This window comes from Salmo salar, unplaced genomic scaffold (assembly GCF_905237065.1).
Source record: "Salmo salar unplaced genomic scaffold, Ssal_v3.1, whole genome shotgun sequence".
Lineage (NCBI taxonomy): Eukaryota > Metazoa > Chordata > Actinopteri > Salmoniformes > Salmonidae > Salmo > Salmo salar.
In genome coordinates, this window is record NW_025548081.1 from 8,989 (window position 1) to 25,387 (window position 16,399).

A 16,399-nucleotide genomic window follows, 5' to 3' on the forward strand; every position below is an offset into this window, starting at 1 on the left:
TCTCTCTCGGGTCCGGTCCCCAGTCTCTCTCGGGTCCGGTCCCCAGTCTCTCTCGGGTCCGGTCCCCCAGTCTCTCTCGGGTCCGGTCCCCCAGTCTCTCTCGGGTCCGGTCCCCCGTCTCTCTCGGGTCCGGTCCCCAGTCTCTCTCGGGTCCGGTCCCCAGTCTCTCTCGGGTCCGGTCCCCAGTCTCTCTCGGGTCCGGTCCCCAGTCTCTCTCGGGTCCGGTCCCCAGTCTCTCTCGGGTCCGGTCCCCAGTCTCTCTCGGGTCCGGTCCCCAGTCTCTCTCGGGTCCGGTCCCCAGTCTCTCTCGGGTCCGGTCCCATCCCCCAGTCTCTCTCAGGTCCAGTCCCGTCTCTCTCAGGTCCCGTCCCGTCCCCCAGTCTCTCTCAGGTCCAGTCCCGTCTCTCTCAGGTCCCGTCCCCCAGTCTCTCTCAGGTCCCGTCCCGTCCCCCAGTCTCTCTCAGGTCCAGTCCCGTCTCTCTCAGGTCCCGTCCCGTCCCCCAGTCTCTCTCAGGTCCAGTCCCGTCTCTCTCAGGTCCCGTCCCGTCCCCCAGTCTCTCTCAGGTCCAGTCCCGTCTCTCTCAGGTCCCGTCCCCCAGTCTCTCTCGGGTCCGGTCCCGTCCCCCAGTCTCTCTCGGGTCCAGTCCCGTCTCTCTCAGGTCCAGTCCCGTCCCCCTCAGGTCCAGTCCCGTCCCCCTCAGGTCCAGTCCCGTCCCCCTCAGGTCCAGTCCCGTCCCCCTCAGGTCCAGTCCCGTCCCCCTCAGGTCCAGTCCCGTCCCCCTCAGGTCCAGTCCCGTCCCCCGTCCCCCTCAGGTCCAGTCCCCAGTCTCTCTCAGGTCCGGTCCCGTCCCCACCAGAGCCAGCCAGTCAGTGCCGCGTGGCCTCTATCGCCTCCTGGTGGACAGAGTGGAGGTAGTACGGCTCAGGCTGAGCCCAGGGAAGTGAACTGTAGGGGTTCTGGGTGTGGGACCGTAGAGACCCAGGTTACGGGCTGCAGATGAACGTCTGTGCTGTTTCACACTCGGGAAGGGAGAGAACACCTGACGGGAGGTGGTCCTGGGATGGTCCTGGGGCACGGAGGGGCAGGAGAGAGGGAGGGAGGGGTAACGGGGCTGTGGGGGGTTAGAGGTGGTCCTGGGATGGTCCTGGGGCACGGAGGGGCAGGAGAGAGGGAGGGAGGGGGTAACGGGGCTGTGGGGGTTAGAGGTGGTCCTGGGATGGTCCTGGGGCACGGAGGGGCAGGAGAGAGGGAGGGAGGGGGTAACGGGGCTGTGGGGGTTAGAGGTGGTCCTGGGATGGTCCTGGGGCACGGAGGGGCAGGAGAGAGGGAGGGAGGGGGTAACAGGGCTACCAGGGCTGTGAGGGTTAGAGGGGGTAACGAGGCTGTGGGGGTTGAAGGGGTAACGGGGCTGTGGGGGTTAGAGGGGGTAACGGGACTGTGGGGGTTAGAGGGGGAAACGGGGCAGGGGGGTTCGAGGGGGTAACGGGGCTGTGGGGGTTCGAGGGGTAACGGGGCTGTGGGGGTTAGAGGGGGTAACGGGGCTGTGGGGGTTAGAGGGGGTAACAGGGCTGTGGGGGTTAGAGAGGGTAACAGGGCTGTGGGGGTTAGAGAGGGTAACAGGGCTGTGGGGTTAGAGAGGGTAACGGGGCTGTGGGGGTTAGAGAGGGTAACGGGGCTGTGGGGGTTAGAGAGGGTAACGGGGCTGTGGGGGTTAGAGAGGGTAACGGGGCTGTGGGGGTTAGAGAGGGTAACAGGGCTGTGGGGGTTAGAGAGGGTAACGGGGCTGTGGGGGTTAGAGAGGGTAACAGGGTTACCAGGGGAGCATCTCATACAGTAGATGTTCTGATAGGAGACTGAAGGGTCGGACTGTTGACCGTGGAGGTGTGATGAGGATGGTCGAGGAAGAGGAGGCAGGACAGGCAGCTCTGGGATGGAGGGAGAGGAGGGCGGCGCGTCCGGGTCAGAGGAGGGCGGCGCGTCCGGGTCAGAGGAGGGCGGCGCGTCCGGGCCAGAGGAGGGCGGCGCGTCCGGGCCAGAGGAGGGCGGCGCGTCCGGGCCAGAGGAGGGCGGCGCGTCCGGGCCAGAGGAGGGCGGCGCGTCGGGCCAGAGGAGGGCGGCGCGTCCGGGCCAGAGGAGGGCGGCGCGTCCGGGCCAGAGGAGGGCGGCGCGTCCGGGCCAGGAGGAGGGCGGCGCGTCCGGGCCAGAGGAGGGCGGCGCGTCCGGGCCAGAGGAGGGCGGCGCGTCCGGGTCAGAGGAGGGCGGCGCGTCCGGGCCAGAGGAGGGCGGCGCGTCCGGGCCAGAGGAGGGCGGCGCGTCCGGGCCAGAGAGGAGGGCGGCGCGTCGGGCCAGAGGAGGGCGGCGCGTCCGGGTCAGGAGGAGGGCGGCGCGTCCGGGCCAGAGGAGGGCGGCGCGTCCGGGTCGGGAGGAGGACGGCGCGTCCGGGTCAGAGGAGGGCGGCGCGTCCGGGTCAGAGGAGGGCGGCGCGTCCGGGCCAGAGGAGGGCGGCGCGTCCGGGCCAGAGGAGGGCGGCGTGTCCGGGCTAGAGGAGGGTCGTGGAGGTGGGGTCTGGTTTAGTTCTGACCCAGAGTTCAGCTCTAGAGACACCAGGTGCTCCTCCTCCTTCCTGGAGGTCTGGGCAGGAGACACAGGGAGGTGACTACCCTCGTCATCAGCCTTTCCCTCACCCACTCCATCTCTCTCCTCCTCCTCCTCCTCCGTCTGACGAGGCCGTCTGTGCTCCTCCTCCTCCGTCTGACCAGGGCGTCTGTCCTCCTCCTCCTCCTCCTCCGTCTGACGAGGCCGTCTGTCCTCCTCCGTCTGACCAGGGCGTCTGTCCTCCTCCTCCGTCTGACGAGGGCGTCTGTCCTCCTCCTCCGTCTGACGAGGGCGTCTGTCCTCCTCCTCCGTCTGACGAGGGCGTCTGTCCTCCTCCTCCGTCTGACGAGGGCGTCTGTCCTCCTCCTCCGTCTGACGAGGGCGTCTGTCCTCCTCCTCCTCCGTCTGACGAGGGCGTCTGTCCTCCTCCTCCGTCTGACGAGGGCGTCTGTCCTCCTCCTCCTCCTCCGTCTGACCAGGGCGTCTGTCCTCCTCCTCCTCCTCCGTCTGACCAGGGCGTCTGTCCTCCTCCTCCTCCGTCTGACCAGGGCGTCTGTCCTCCTCCTCCTCCTCCGTCTGACGAGGCCGTCTGTCCTCCTCGTCTCCAAACCCTAGCTGTACCCGGGCTGTGTTCCTGCGTTGGGTTCGTACGTGGGCTCGCCAGGGGGACCTCGCCCTGCTCCGACAGTCTTCAGCGCGAGATACCAGTCCGTTCCTCTCCCTCTCCCCTCTAGGGGGGACGGTGGCAGGGCTGGACTGTTCCTGGGACAGGGGGACACCTCCCTGCAGGCCGTGGGGACAGGACGGAGGCCGTTCCCGGCCGTTCCTGGGCTTCCTGCCTAGCAACAGGTGGTTGACGACAGGAGAAGGACGGAGTTGAGATGCTAAAACACTGGTGGCTGGACATCGATCTACAGGAGAGAGAGAGAGAGAAGACATACACAGGTCAGCTCAGTGTGTCCCGGTCTACGTTCAGTCTGCAGCAACAGGACAGTAATAACACGGAGGACTCCACATACAGCGATTAAACAACGTCCTGGCTCTGGACCAAACTCAGACCTCACCACAGAGATCACATTTATCACGGGAACGAGACGAAGAAGCTTTACGAGAGTTACAATAAAATACTGCTTTTGGGTTTATAAAAGGAGCTTTGAGTCGTGATTTACTGAAGACGGACAACATCAGGGAGTTGGAGAAATCGTTTTGGAGGGAATATAGAAGCACGGGGGGGGAGTCAAATCCAATGGAAGTGTGTTACATGAGTAGGTAGATTCCTATTGGGTGATGCCGTGTTTAGATGGGCAGCCGCCAGGCCAGACAGACTGACGCTCTCCTGTCAGTCAAAGAGAAGAGCGAGCAACATCAGGCCCCGGACCACCGGCGGCACCGTCCCGTCCCACCCGGACCACCGGCGGCACCGTCCCACCCCAGACCACCGGCGGCACCGTCCCACCCGGACCACCGCGGCACCGTCCCACCCGGACCACCGGCGGCACCGTCCCACCCGGACCACCGGCGGCACCGTCCCACCCGGACCACCGGCGGCACCGTCCCGCCCGGACCACCGGCGGCACCGTCCAACCCCGACCACCGGCGGCACCGTCCCGCCCGGACCACCGGCGGCACCGTCCCGCCCGGACCACCGGCGGCACCGTCCCACCCGCGGCACCGTCCCACCCCGGACCACCGGCGGCACCGTCCAACCCCAGACCACATTCTCCATCAAGGATAAACCAGACTTGTGGAGGTCTACATTTATTTTCTGAGGTCTTGGCTGATTTCTTTTCATTTTTCCCATGATGTCAAGCAAAGAGGCACTGAGTTTGAAGGTAGGCCTTGAAATACATCCACAGGTACACCTCCAATTGACTCAAATGATGTCAATTAGCCTATCAGAAGCTTCTAAAGCCATGACATCATTTTCTTGAATTTTCCAAGCTGTTTAAAGGCACCAGTCAACTTAGTGTATGTAAACTTCTGACCCACTGGAATTGTGATCCAGTGAATTATAAGTGAAATAATCTGTCTGTAAACAATTGTTGGAAAAATAACGTGATTTTTGTTGACAGTGTGTGTGTGTGTGTGTTACCTGTGTGTGTGTGTGTGTGTGTTACCTGTGTGTGTGTGTGTGTGTGTGTGTGTGTGTGTGTGTGTGTTACCTGTGTGTGTGTGTTACCTGTGTGTGTGTGTTACCTGTGTGTGTGTGTGTGTGTGTTACCTGTGTGTGTGTGTGTGTGTTACCTGTGTGTGTGTGTGTGTGTTACCTGTGTGTGTGTGTGTGTTACCTGTGTGTGTGTGTGTGTTACCTGTGTGTGTGTGTGTGTTACCTGTGTGTGTGTGTGTGTGTGTGTTACCTGTGTGTGTGTGTGTGTGTGTGTTACCTGTGTGTGTGTGTGTGTGTGTGACGTGTGTGTGTGTGTGTGTGTGACCTGTGTGTGTGTGTGTGTGTTACCTGTGTGTGTGTGTGTGTGTTACCTGTGTGTGTGTGTGTGTGTTACCTGTGTGTGTGTGTGTGTGTGTGTTACCTGTGTGTGTGTGTGTGTGTGTGTTACCTGTGTGTGTGTGTGTGTGTGTGTGTGTGTGTGTGTTACCTGTGTGTGTGTGTGTGTGTTACCTGTGTGTGTGTGTGTGTGTGTGTTACCTGTGTGTGTGTGTGTGTGTGTGTTACCTGTGTGTGTGTGTGTGTTACCTGTGTGTGTGTGTGTGTGTGTGTGTGTGTGTGTGTGTGTGTGTGTGTGTGTGTGTGTGTGTGTGTGTGTTACCTGTGTGTATGTACAGCCGTCTGGCCTGTTGTTGCTGATGTCTCTTCAGACGCGAGTATTGTTTCCTCAGAGCGCTGACGTCCGTACTCATCCTCTCCTGTAACATACTGTTCACGGCCGCTTGGTGCTCCGCTCTCCCGCCCCCGTCCACCGCACCCGGGCTCAGGGCCGCCATGTCACCTCCCTGCTCCCCCCAGCGCTGGTCTGGAGAGGAGAGAGTCAAACATCTCCTAGGAAATACAAGGACCAGGAGGAGAGAGCAGGACTCTAGGTCTACACACACTGTCTACCACTACATTAAACTAATGGGACCAGGAGGAGGAGGAGAGGAGGACTCTAGGTCTACACACACTGTCTACCACTACATTAAACTAATGGGACCAGGAGGAGGAGAGAGGAGGACTCTAGGTCTACACACACTGTCTACCACTACATTAAACTAATGGGACCAGGAGGAGGAGAGAGGAGGACTCTAGGTCTACACACACTGTCTACCACTACATTAAACTAATGGGACCAGGAGGAGGAGAGAGGAGGACTCTAGGTCTACACACACTGTCTACCACTACATTAAACTAATGGGACCAGGAGGAGGAGGAGGAGAGAGGAGGACTCTAGGTCTACACACACTGTCTACCACTACATTAAACTAATGGGACCAGGAGGAGGAGGAGGAGGACTCTAGGTCTACACACACTGTCTACCACTACATTAAACTAATGGGACCAGGAGGAGGAGAGAGGAGAGAGGAGGACTCTAGGTCTACACACACTGTCTACCACTACATTAAACTAATGGGACCAGGAGGAGGAGAGAGGAGGACTCTAGGTCTACACACACTGTCTACCACTACATTAAACTAATGGGACCAGGAGGAGGAGGAGGAGGACCAGGAGGAGGAGGAGGAGGACTCTAGGTCTACACACACTGTCTACCACTACATTAAACTAATGGGACCAGGAGGAGGAGGAGGAGGACTCTAGGTCTACACACACTGTCTACCACTACATTAAACTAATGGGACCAGGAGGAGGAGGAGGAGGACTCTAGGTCTACACACACTGTCTACCACTACATTAAACTAATGGGACCAGGAGGAGGAGGAGGAGGACCAGGAGGAGGACTCTAGGTCTACACACACTGTCTACCACTACATTAAACTAATGGGACCAGGAGGAGAGGAGAGGAGGACTCTAGGTCTACACACACTGTCTACCACTACATTAAACTAATGGGACCAGGAGGAGGAGGAGGAGGAGAGAGGAGGACTCTAGGTCTACACACACTGTCTACCACTACATTAAACTAATGGGACCAGGAGGAGGAGGAGGAGGAGGACTCTAGGTCTACACACACTGTCTACCACTACATTAAACTAATGGGACCAGGAGGAGAGGTCAGAGGTCAGGAGAGGGGTCAGGGTTCAGACCAACCTTTGATGTGTTTCTGGTACCGCTGTAGTTCTGGAGCTAACAGCCCACCCAGAGGACCCAAACATCCCAACGCTGCTGTCACCACGGCATCTTCATCTTCATCCTCGTCTTCATCGCCCTCCCAGCCACCTGGACCGCCACTGGAATACAACATCATCACTTTACCAGCCACCTAGACCGCCACTGGAATACAGCATCACATTACCAGCCACCTAGACCGCCACTGGAATACAGCATCACTTTACCAGCCACCTGGACCGCCACTGGAATACAGCATCACTTTACCAGCCACCTGGACCGCCACTGGAATACAGCATCATCACTTTACCAGCCACCTGGACCGCCACTGGAATACAACATCATCACTTTACCAGCCACCTAGACCGCCACTGGAATACAACATCATCACTTTACCAGCCACCTAGACCGCCACTGGAATACAGCATCATCACTTTACCAGCCACCTAGACCGCCACTGGAATACAACATCATCACTTTACCAGCCACCTGGACCGCCACTGGAATACAGCATCACATTACCAGCCACCTAGACCGCCACTGGAATACAACATCATCACTTTACCAGCCACCTGGACCGCCACTGGATTACAACATCATCACTTTACCAGCCACCTAGACCGCCACTGGAATACAACATCACTTTACCAGCCACCTGGACCGCCACTGGAATACAACATCACTTTACCAGCCACCTGGACCGCCACTGGAATACAACATCATCACTTTACCAGCCACCTGGACCGCCACTGGAATACAACATCATCACTTTACCAGCCACCTGGACCGCCACTGGATTACAACATCATCACTTTACCAGCCACCTAGACCGCCACTGGATTACAACATCATCACTTTACCAGCCACCTGGACCGCCACTGGAATACAACATCATCACTTTACCAGCCACCTAGACCGCCACTGGAATACAACATCACTTTACCAGCCACCTGGACCGCCACTGGAATACAACATCACTTTACCAGCCACCTGGACCGCCACTGGAATACAACATCACTTTACCATCCACCTGGACCGCCACTGGAATACAGCATCATCACCCTACCATCACCAGACCCGCCTGTACACAACGACCAGACCCGCCTGTACACAACGACTAGACCCGCCTGTACACACACTACATGACCTGTAGATATGAGCTTGACCAACCTGCCGTTGGGGTTGGATGTGGGGAAGGGAGTGATGTTGTAGGTGTATTTCTCTCGGAGTTCAGCCAGCTGAGGGAACGGAAACGCAGCCATGGAGTAGACCGTCTGGAGAGACAAGAAGGATCAGGGTAGTAGACTGTCTGGAGAGACCAGAGGGATCAGGGTAGTAGACTGGAGAGACAAGAAGGATCAGGGTAGTAGACTGGAGAGACCAGAGGGATCAGGGTAGTAGACTGGAGAGACCAGAGGGATCAGGGTAGTAGACTGGAGAGACCAGAGGGATCAGGGTAGTAGACTGGAGAGACCAGAGGGATCAGGGTAGTAGACTGGAGAGACGAGAGGGATCAGGGTAGTAGACTGTCTGGAGAGACCAGAGGGATCAGGGTAGTAGACTGGAGAGACAAGAGGGATCAGGGTAGTAGTCTGTCTGGAGAGACAAGAGGGATCAGGGTAGTAGTCTGTCTGGAGAGACAAGAGGGATCAGGGTAGTAGACTGTCTGGAGAGACCAGAGGGATCAGGGTAGTAGACTGTCTGGAGAGACCAGAGGGATCAGGGTAGTAGACTGTCTGGAGAGACGAGAGGGATCAGGGTAGTAGACTGTCTGGAGAGACGAGAGGTATCAGGGTAGTAGACTGTCTGGAGAGACGAGAGGGATCAGGGTAGTAGACTGTCTGGAGAGACCAGAGGGATCAGGGTAGTAGACTGTCTGGAGAGACCAGAGGGATCAGGGTAGTAGACTGTCTGGAGAGACCAGAGGGATCAGGGTAGTAGACTGTCTGGAGAGACCAGAGGGATCAGGGTAGTAGACTGTCTGGAGAGACCAGAGGGATCAGGGTAGTAGACTGTCTGGAGAGACCAGAGGGATCAGGGTAGTAGACTGTCTGGAGAGACCAGAGGGATCAGGGTAGTAGACTGTCTGGAGAGACCAGAGGGATCAGGGTAGTAGACTGTCTGGAGAGACCAGAGGGATCAGGGTAGTAGACTGTCTGGAGAGACCAGAGGGATCAGGGTAGTAGACTGTCTGGAGAGACCAGAGGGATCAGGGTAGTAGACTGTCTGGAGAGACAAGAGGGATCAGGGTAGTAGTCTGTCTGGAGAGACGAGAGGGATCAGGGTAGTAGTCTGTCTGGAGAGACGAGAGGGATCAGGGTAGTAGTCTGTCTGGAGAGACGAGAGGGATCAGGGTAGTAGACTGTCTGGAGAGACGAGAGGGATCAGGGTAGTAGACTGACTGGAGAGACGAGAGGGATCAGGGTAGTAGACTGTCTGGAGAGACCAGAGGGATCAGGGTAGTAGACTGTCTGGAGAGACGAGAGGGATCAGGGTAGTAGACTGGAGAGACAAGAGGGATCAGGGTAGTAGACTGGAGAGACCAGAGGGATCAGGGTAGTAGACTGTCTGGAGAGACCAGAGGGATCAGGGTAGTAGACTGTCTGGAGAGACCAGAGGGATCAGGGTAGTAGACTGTCTGGAGAGACCAGAGGGATCAGGGTAGTAGAGTGTCTGGAGAGACCAGAGGGATCAGGGTAGTAGACTGTCTGGAGAGACCAGAGGGATCAGGGTAGTAGAAGGTCTGGAGAGACCAGAGGGATCAGGGTAGTAGACTGTCTGGAGAGACCAGAGGTATCAGGGTAGTAGACTGGAGAGACGAGAGGGATCAGGGTAGTAGACTGGAGAGACGAGAGGGATCAGGGTAGTAGACTGGAGAGACAAGAGGGATCAGGGTAGTAGACTGGAGAGACGAGAGGGATCAGGGTAGCAGACTGGAGAGACGAGAGGGATCAGGGTAGCAGACTGGAGAGACGAGAGGGATCAGGGTAGCAGACTGGAGAGACGAGAGGGATCAGGGTAGCAGACTGGAGAGACGAGAGGGATCAGGGTAGTAGACTGGAGAGACCAGAGGGATCAGGGTAGTAGACTGGAGAGACCAGAGGGATCAGGGTAGTAGACTGGAGAGACCAGAGGGATCAGGGTAGTAGACTGTCTGGAGAGACCAGAGGGATCAGGGTAGTAGACTGTCTGGAGAGACCAGAGGGATCAGGGTAGTAGACTGTCTGGAGAGACCAGAGGGATCAGGGTAGTAGACTGTCTGGAGAGACCAGAGGGATCAGGGTAGTAGAGTGTCTGGAGAGACCAGAGGGATCAGGGTAGTAGAGTGTCTGGAGAGACCAGAGGGATCAGGGTAGTAGAGTGTCTGGAGAGACCAGAGGGATCAGGGTAGTAGAGTGTCTGGAGAGACCAGAGGGATCAGGGTAGTAGAGTGTCTGGAGAGACCAGAGGGATCAGGGTAGTAGAGTGTCTGGAGAGACCAGAGGGATCAGGGTAGTAGACTGTCTGGAGAGACCAGAGGGATCAGGGTAGTAGACTGTCTGGAGAGACCAGAGGGATCAGGGTAGTAGACTGTCTGGAGAGACCAGAGGGATCAGGGTAGTAGACTGTCTGGAGAGACCAGAGGGATCAGGGTAGTAGACTGTCTGGAGAGACCAGAGGGATCAGGGTAGTAGACTGTCTGGAGAGACCAGAGGGATCAGGGTAGTAGACTGTCTGGAGAGACCAGAGGGATCAGGGTAGTAGACTGTCTGGAGAGACCAGAGGGATCAGGGTAGTAGACTGTCTGGAGAGACCAGAGGGATCAGGATAGTAGACTGTCTGGAGAGACCAGAGGGATCAGGGTAGTAGACTGTCTGGAGAGACCAGAGGGATCAGGGTAGTAGACTGTCTGGAGAGACCAGAGGGATCAGGGTAGTAGACTGGAGAGACAAGAGGGATCAGGGTAGTAGACTGTCTGGAGAGACGAGAGGGATCAGGGTAGTAGACTGGAGAGACGAGAGGGATCAGGGTAGTAGACTGTCTGGAGAGACGAGAGGGATCAGGGTAGTAGACTGTCTGGAGAGACGAGAGGGATCAGGGTAGTAGACTGTCTGGAGAGACGAGAGGGATCAGGGTAGTAGACTGTCTGGAGAGACGAGAGGGATCAGGGTAGTAGACTGTCTGGAGAGACCAGAGGGATCAGGGTAGTAGACTGTCTGGAGAGACCAGAGGGATCAGGGTAGTAGACGGTCTGGAGAGACCAGAGGGATCAGGGTAGTAGACGGTCTGGAGAGACCAGAGGGATCAGGGTAGTAGACGGTCTGGAGAGACCAGAGGGATCAGGGTAGTAGACTGTCTGGAGAGACCAGAGGGATCAGGGTAGTAGACTGTCTGGAGAGACCAGAGGGATCAGGGTAGTAGACTGTCTGGAGAGACGAGAGGGATCAGGGTAGTAGACTGGAGAGACCAGAGGGATCAGGGTAGTAGACTGGAGAGACCAGAGGGATCAGGGTAGTAGACTGGAGAGACCAGAGGGATCAGGGTAGTAGACTGGAGAGACCAGAGGGATCAGGGTAGTAGACTGGAGAGACCAGAGGGATCAGGGTAGTAGACTGGAGAGACCAGAGGGATCAGGGCGGCAGCTTAAACAGCTGGGAAATACAGGAGGACGAAGTGCTTTTTCCTCCATTATTATAGCCATGCGTTCTGAATGGTCCCGTGTGGCTCGGTTGGTAAGGCAGGGGCACTCGTAATGCCAGGATTGTGGGTTCGATTCCCGCGAAGGGGACCAGCACGAACAAAATATGGAAAAATGTAAACACTCACTACTAAGTCTCTCTGGATAAGAGCGTCTGCTAAATGGACTAAAATGTAACATTTGTGGATGTAAATAAAGGCTGTAAAAAATGTTTGTGTTAAGAGTGGATATACAGTGTGTTCAGAATTGACAGATGACTGAATTTACAATAATTAAATAAAGGTATTGTTACTGGCCTACACACACACAATACCCCATAAAGTCAAAGACCAATTAAATTTTTTTTTAAATGTTTACAAATGATGTTAAAAAATATAATATATATATATATAAAAGCTGAAATGTGTTGAGTCAATAAGTATTCAACCCCTGTGTTATGTCAAGCCTGTATAAATACAGGAGTAAACATGTGCTCAACGAGTCACAAGTGGCCTGGACTCACTCAGTACAGTAATACTGTTGTACAATGATCTGTCAGCTATGGAACCCTGACCTGTTCACCGGACGTGCTTGTTGCACCCTCGACAACTACTGTGATTATTATTATTATTATTATTATTTGACCCTGCTGGTCATTTATGAACATTTTAACATTTTGACCATGTTCTGTTATAATATCCACCCGGCACAGCCAGAAGAGGACTGGCCACCCCTCACAGCCTGGTTCCTCTCTAGGTTTCTAATCTCCTAGGTTTTGGCCTTTCTAGGGAGTTTTTCCTAGGGAGTTTTTCCTAGCCACCGTGCTTCTTTCACATGCTTTGCTTGCTGTTTGGGGTTTTAGGCTGGGTTTCTGTACAGCACTTTGAGAATATAAACTGATGTACGAAAGGCTATATAAAAATACATTTGATTTGAGGTCCCTCAGTCGAGCAGCAGAATTTCAAAACACAAATAAATATTTAGGGCGAGACACACTGGCTTTACTCAGAGCCAGTGACATGTCGTCAGTAAAGATTTTAAAAAGCAAGGGGCCTAAACAGCTGCCCTGGGGAACGCCTGACTCTACCTGGATTATGTTGGATTAGCTTCCATTAGAGAACACCCTCTGTGTTCTGTTAGACAGGTAACTCTTTATCCACATTATAGCAGGGGGTGTAAAGCCATTATAGCAGGGGGTGTAAAGCCATTATAGCAGGGGGTGTAAAGCCATTATAGCAGGGGGGTGTAAAGCCATTATAGCAGGGGGTGTAAAGCCATTATAGCAGGGGGTGTAAAGCCATTATAGCAGGGGGGGTGTAAAAGCCATTATAGCAGGGGGTGGGGTGTTAAAGCCATTATAGCAGGGGGGGGTGTTAAAGCCATTATAGCAGGGGGGGGGTGTTAAAGCCATTATAGGGGGGGGGGGTGTTAAAGCCATTATAGCAGGGGGGGGGTGTTAATAGCCATTGTAGTGTGGGGGGGGGTGTTAAAGCCATTATAGCAGGGGGTGTTAAAGCCATTATAGCGGGGGGGTTAAAGCCATTATAGCAGGGGGGGGGTGTTAAAGCCATTATAGCAGGGGGGGGTGTTAAAGCCATTATAGCAGGGGGTGTTAAAGCCATTATAGCGGGGGGGGGTGTTAAAGCCATTATAGCAGGGGGGGCTGTTAAAGCCATTATAGCGGGGGGGGGGGGTTAAAGCCATTATAACAGGGGGGGGGCTGTTAAAGCCATTATAGCAGGGGGTGTTAAAGCCATTATAGCGGGCGGGGGTGTTAAAGCCATTATAGCAGGGGGGGGCTGTTAAAGCCATTATAGCGGGGGGGTTAAAGCCATTATAGCAGGGGGGGGTGTTAAAGCCATTATAGCGGGGGGGGGGGTGTTAAAGCCATTATAGCAGGGGGGGGTGTTAAAGCCATTATAGCAGGGGGGGGTGTTAAAGCCATTATAGCAGGGGGGGATGTTAAAGCCATTATAGCAGGGGGGGGTGTTAAAAGCCATTATAGCAGGGGGGGGGTGTTAAAGCCATTATAGCAGGGGGGGGTGTTAAAGCCATTATATCAGGGGGGGGGTGTTAAAGCCATTATAGCGGGGGGGTGTTAAAGCCATTATAGCAGGGGGGGTGTTAAAGCCATTATAGCGGGGGGGTGTTAAAGCCATTATAGCGGGGGGGGGGTGTTAAAGCCATTATAGCAGGGGGGGGTGTTAAAGCCATTATAGCGGGGGGGGGGTGTTAAAGCCATTATAGCGGGGGGGGGTGTTAAAGCCATTATAGCAGGGGGGGTGTAAAGCCATTATAGCAGGGGGGGGGTTAAAGCCATTATAGCAGGGGGGGGGTGTTAAAGCCATTATAGCAGGGGGGGTGTTACGCCGCTCTCTCACCTGCATGAGGTGGCTACAGTCCACGAGGCCGCTCTCTCACCCGCATGAGGTGGCTACAGTCCACGAGGCCGCTCTCTCACCTGCATGAGGTGGCTACAGTCCACGAGGCCGCTCTCTCACCCGCATGAGGTGGCTACAGTCCACGAGGCCGCTCTCTCACCTGCATGAGGTGGCTACAGTCCACGAGGCCGCTCTCTCACCTGCATGAGGTGGCTACAGTCCACGAGGCCGCTCTCTCACCCGCATGAGGTGGCTACAGTCCACGAGGCCGCTCTCTCACCCGCATGAGGTGGCTACAGTCCACGAGGCCGCTCTCTCACCTGCATGAGGTGGCTACAGTCCACGAGGCCGCTCTCTCACCTGCATGAGGTGGCTACAGTCCACGAGGCCGCTCTCTCACCCGCATGAGGTGGCTACAGTCCACGAGGCCGCTCTCTCACCTGCATGAGGTGGCTACAGTCCACGAGGCCGCTCTCTCACCTGCATGAGGTGGCTACAGTCCACGAGGCCGTTCTCTCACCCGCATGAGGTGGCTACAGTCCACGAGGCCGCTCTCTCACCCGCATGAGGTGGCTACAGTCCACGAGGCCGCTCTCTCACCCGCATGAGGTGGCTACAGTCCACGAGGCCGCTCTCTCACCCGCATGAGGTGGCTACAGTCCACGAGGCCGCTCTCTCACCCGCATGAGGTGGCTACAGTCCACGAGGCCGCTCTCTCACCCGCAGGAGGTGGCTACAGTCCACGAGGCCGTTCTCTCACCTGCATGAGGTGGCTACAGTCCACGAGGCCGCTCTCTCACCTGCATGAGGTGGCTACAGTCCACGAGGCCGCTCTCTCACCTGCATGAGGTGGCTACAGTCCACGAGGCCGCTCTCTCACCTGCATGAGGTGGCTACAGTCCACGAGGCCGCTCTCTCACCTGCATGAGGTGGCTACAGTCCACGAGGCCGTTTCTCTCACCTGCATGAGGTGGCTACAGTCCACGAGGCCGCTCTCTCACCTGCATGAGGTGGCTACAGTCCACGAGGCCGCTCTCTCACCTGCATGAGGTGGCTACAGTCCACGAGGCCGCTCTCTCACCTGCATGAGGTGGCTACAGTCCACGAGGCCGTTCTCCAACATCTCCTGAGTGATCCATCCCATGGTGCTGTAGAAGTCATCTGCTGTTTGACAGCACTCTATATGCCTGGTGAGAGAGGGAACACAGGGGTTAGGGTGTAGGGGTTATAGGGTGTAGGGGTTAGGGTCAGTGTGTAGGGGTTAGGGTCAGTGTGGTGTAGGGGTTATAGTGTGTAGGGGTTATAGTGTGTAGGGGTTATAGTGTGTAGGGGTTATAGTGTGTAGGGGTTATAGTGTGTAGGGGTTATAGTGTGTAGGGGTTATAGTGTGTAGGGGTTATAGTGTGTAGGGGTTATAGTGTGTAGGGGTTATAGTGTTATAGTGTGGTGTAGGGGTTATAGTGTGGTGTAAGGGTTATAGTGTGTAGGGGTTAGTGTGGTGTAGGGGTTATAGTGTGTAGGGGTTATAGTGTTATAGTGTGGTGTAGGGGTTATAGTGTTATAGTGTGTAGGGGTTATAGTGTGTAGGGGTTATAGTGTGTAGGGGTTATAGTGTGTAGGGGTTATAGTGTGTAGGGGTTATAGTGTGTAGGGGTTATAGTGTGTAGGGGTTATAGTGTGTAAGGGTTTATAGTGTGTAGGGGTTAGGGTTAGTGTGTAGGGGTTAGGGTTAGTGTGTAGGGGTTAGGGTTAGTGTGTAGGGGTTAGGGTTAGTGTGTAGGGGTTAGGGTTAGTGTGTAGGGGTTAGGGTTAGTGTGTAGGGGTTAGGGTTAGTGTGTATGGGGTTAGTGTGTAGGGGTTAGTGTGTAGGGGTTAGTGTGTATGGGGTTAGTGTGTAGGGGTTAGTGTGTAGGGGTTAGTGTGTAGGGGTTATAGTGTGTAAGGGTTATAGTGTGTAGGGTTATAGTGTGTAGGGGTTATAGTGTGTAAGGGTTTAGGGGTTATAGTGTGTAAGGGTGTAGGGGTTAGTGTGTAGGGGTTAGTGTGTAGGGGTTAGGGTGTAGGGGTTAGGGTGTAGGGGTTAGGGTGTAGGGGTTAGGGTGTAGGGGTTAGGGTGTAGGGGTTAGGGTGTAGGGGTTAGGGTGTAGGGGTTAGTGTGTAGGGGTTAGGGTGTAGGGGTTAGGGTGTAGGGGTTAGTGTGTAGGGGTTAGTGTGTAGGGGTTAGTGTGTAGGGGTTAGTGTGTAGGGGTTAGGGGTTAGGGTGTGTAGGGGTTAGGGTGTAGGGGTTAGGGTGTAGGGGTTAGGGTGTAGGGGTTAGGGTGTAGGGGTTAGTGTGTAGGGGTTAGTGTGTAGGGGTTAGTGTGTAGGGGTTAGTGTGTAGGGGTTAGTGTGTAGGGGTTAGTGTGTAGGGGTTAGTGTGTAGGGGTTAGTGTGTAGGGGTTAGTGTGTAGGGGTTAGTGTGTAGGGGTTAGTGTGTAGGGGTTAGGGTGTAGGGGTTAGTGTGTAGGGGTTAGGGTTAGTGTGTAGGGGTTAGTGTGCAGGGGTTAGGG

The 16,399-nt window shown here is 55.6% G+C and overlaps 1 protein-coding gene across 1 annotated transcript in view; it reads right to left on the bottom strand.

Moving 5' to 3' along the window:
* Window positions 1-1,445: 1,445 nt before the first annotated feature.
* LOC106592857 (TBC1 domain family member 30) overlaps window positions 1,446-16,399 on the bottom strand; it is a 33,399-nt gene continuing 18,445 nt past the window's right edge. Inside the window, exons 9-14 of the mRNA XM_045711895.1 lie at window positions 14,932-15,037; window positions 7,983-8,086; window positions 6,795-6,934; window positions 5,362-5,565; window positions 1,620-3,507; window positions 1,446-1,569 (exon numbers count right to left, since the gene is read on the bottom strand). Of these exons, the coding sequence (XP_045567851.1) occupies window positions 1,446-1,569; window positions 1,620-3,507; window positions 5,362-5,565; window positions 6,795-6,934; window positions 7,983-8,086; window positions 14,932-15,037 (2,566 nt within the window). The remainder of the gene's footprint in view (window positions 1,570-1,619; window positions 3,508-5,361; window positions 5,566-6,794; window positions 6,935-7,982; window positions 8,087-14,931; window positions 15,038-16,399) is intronic.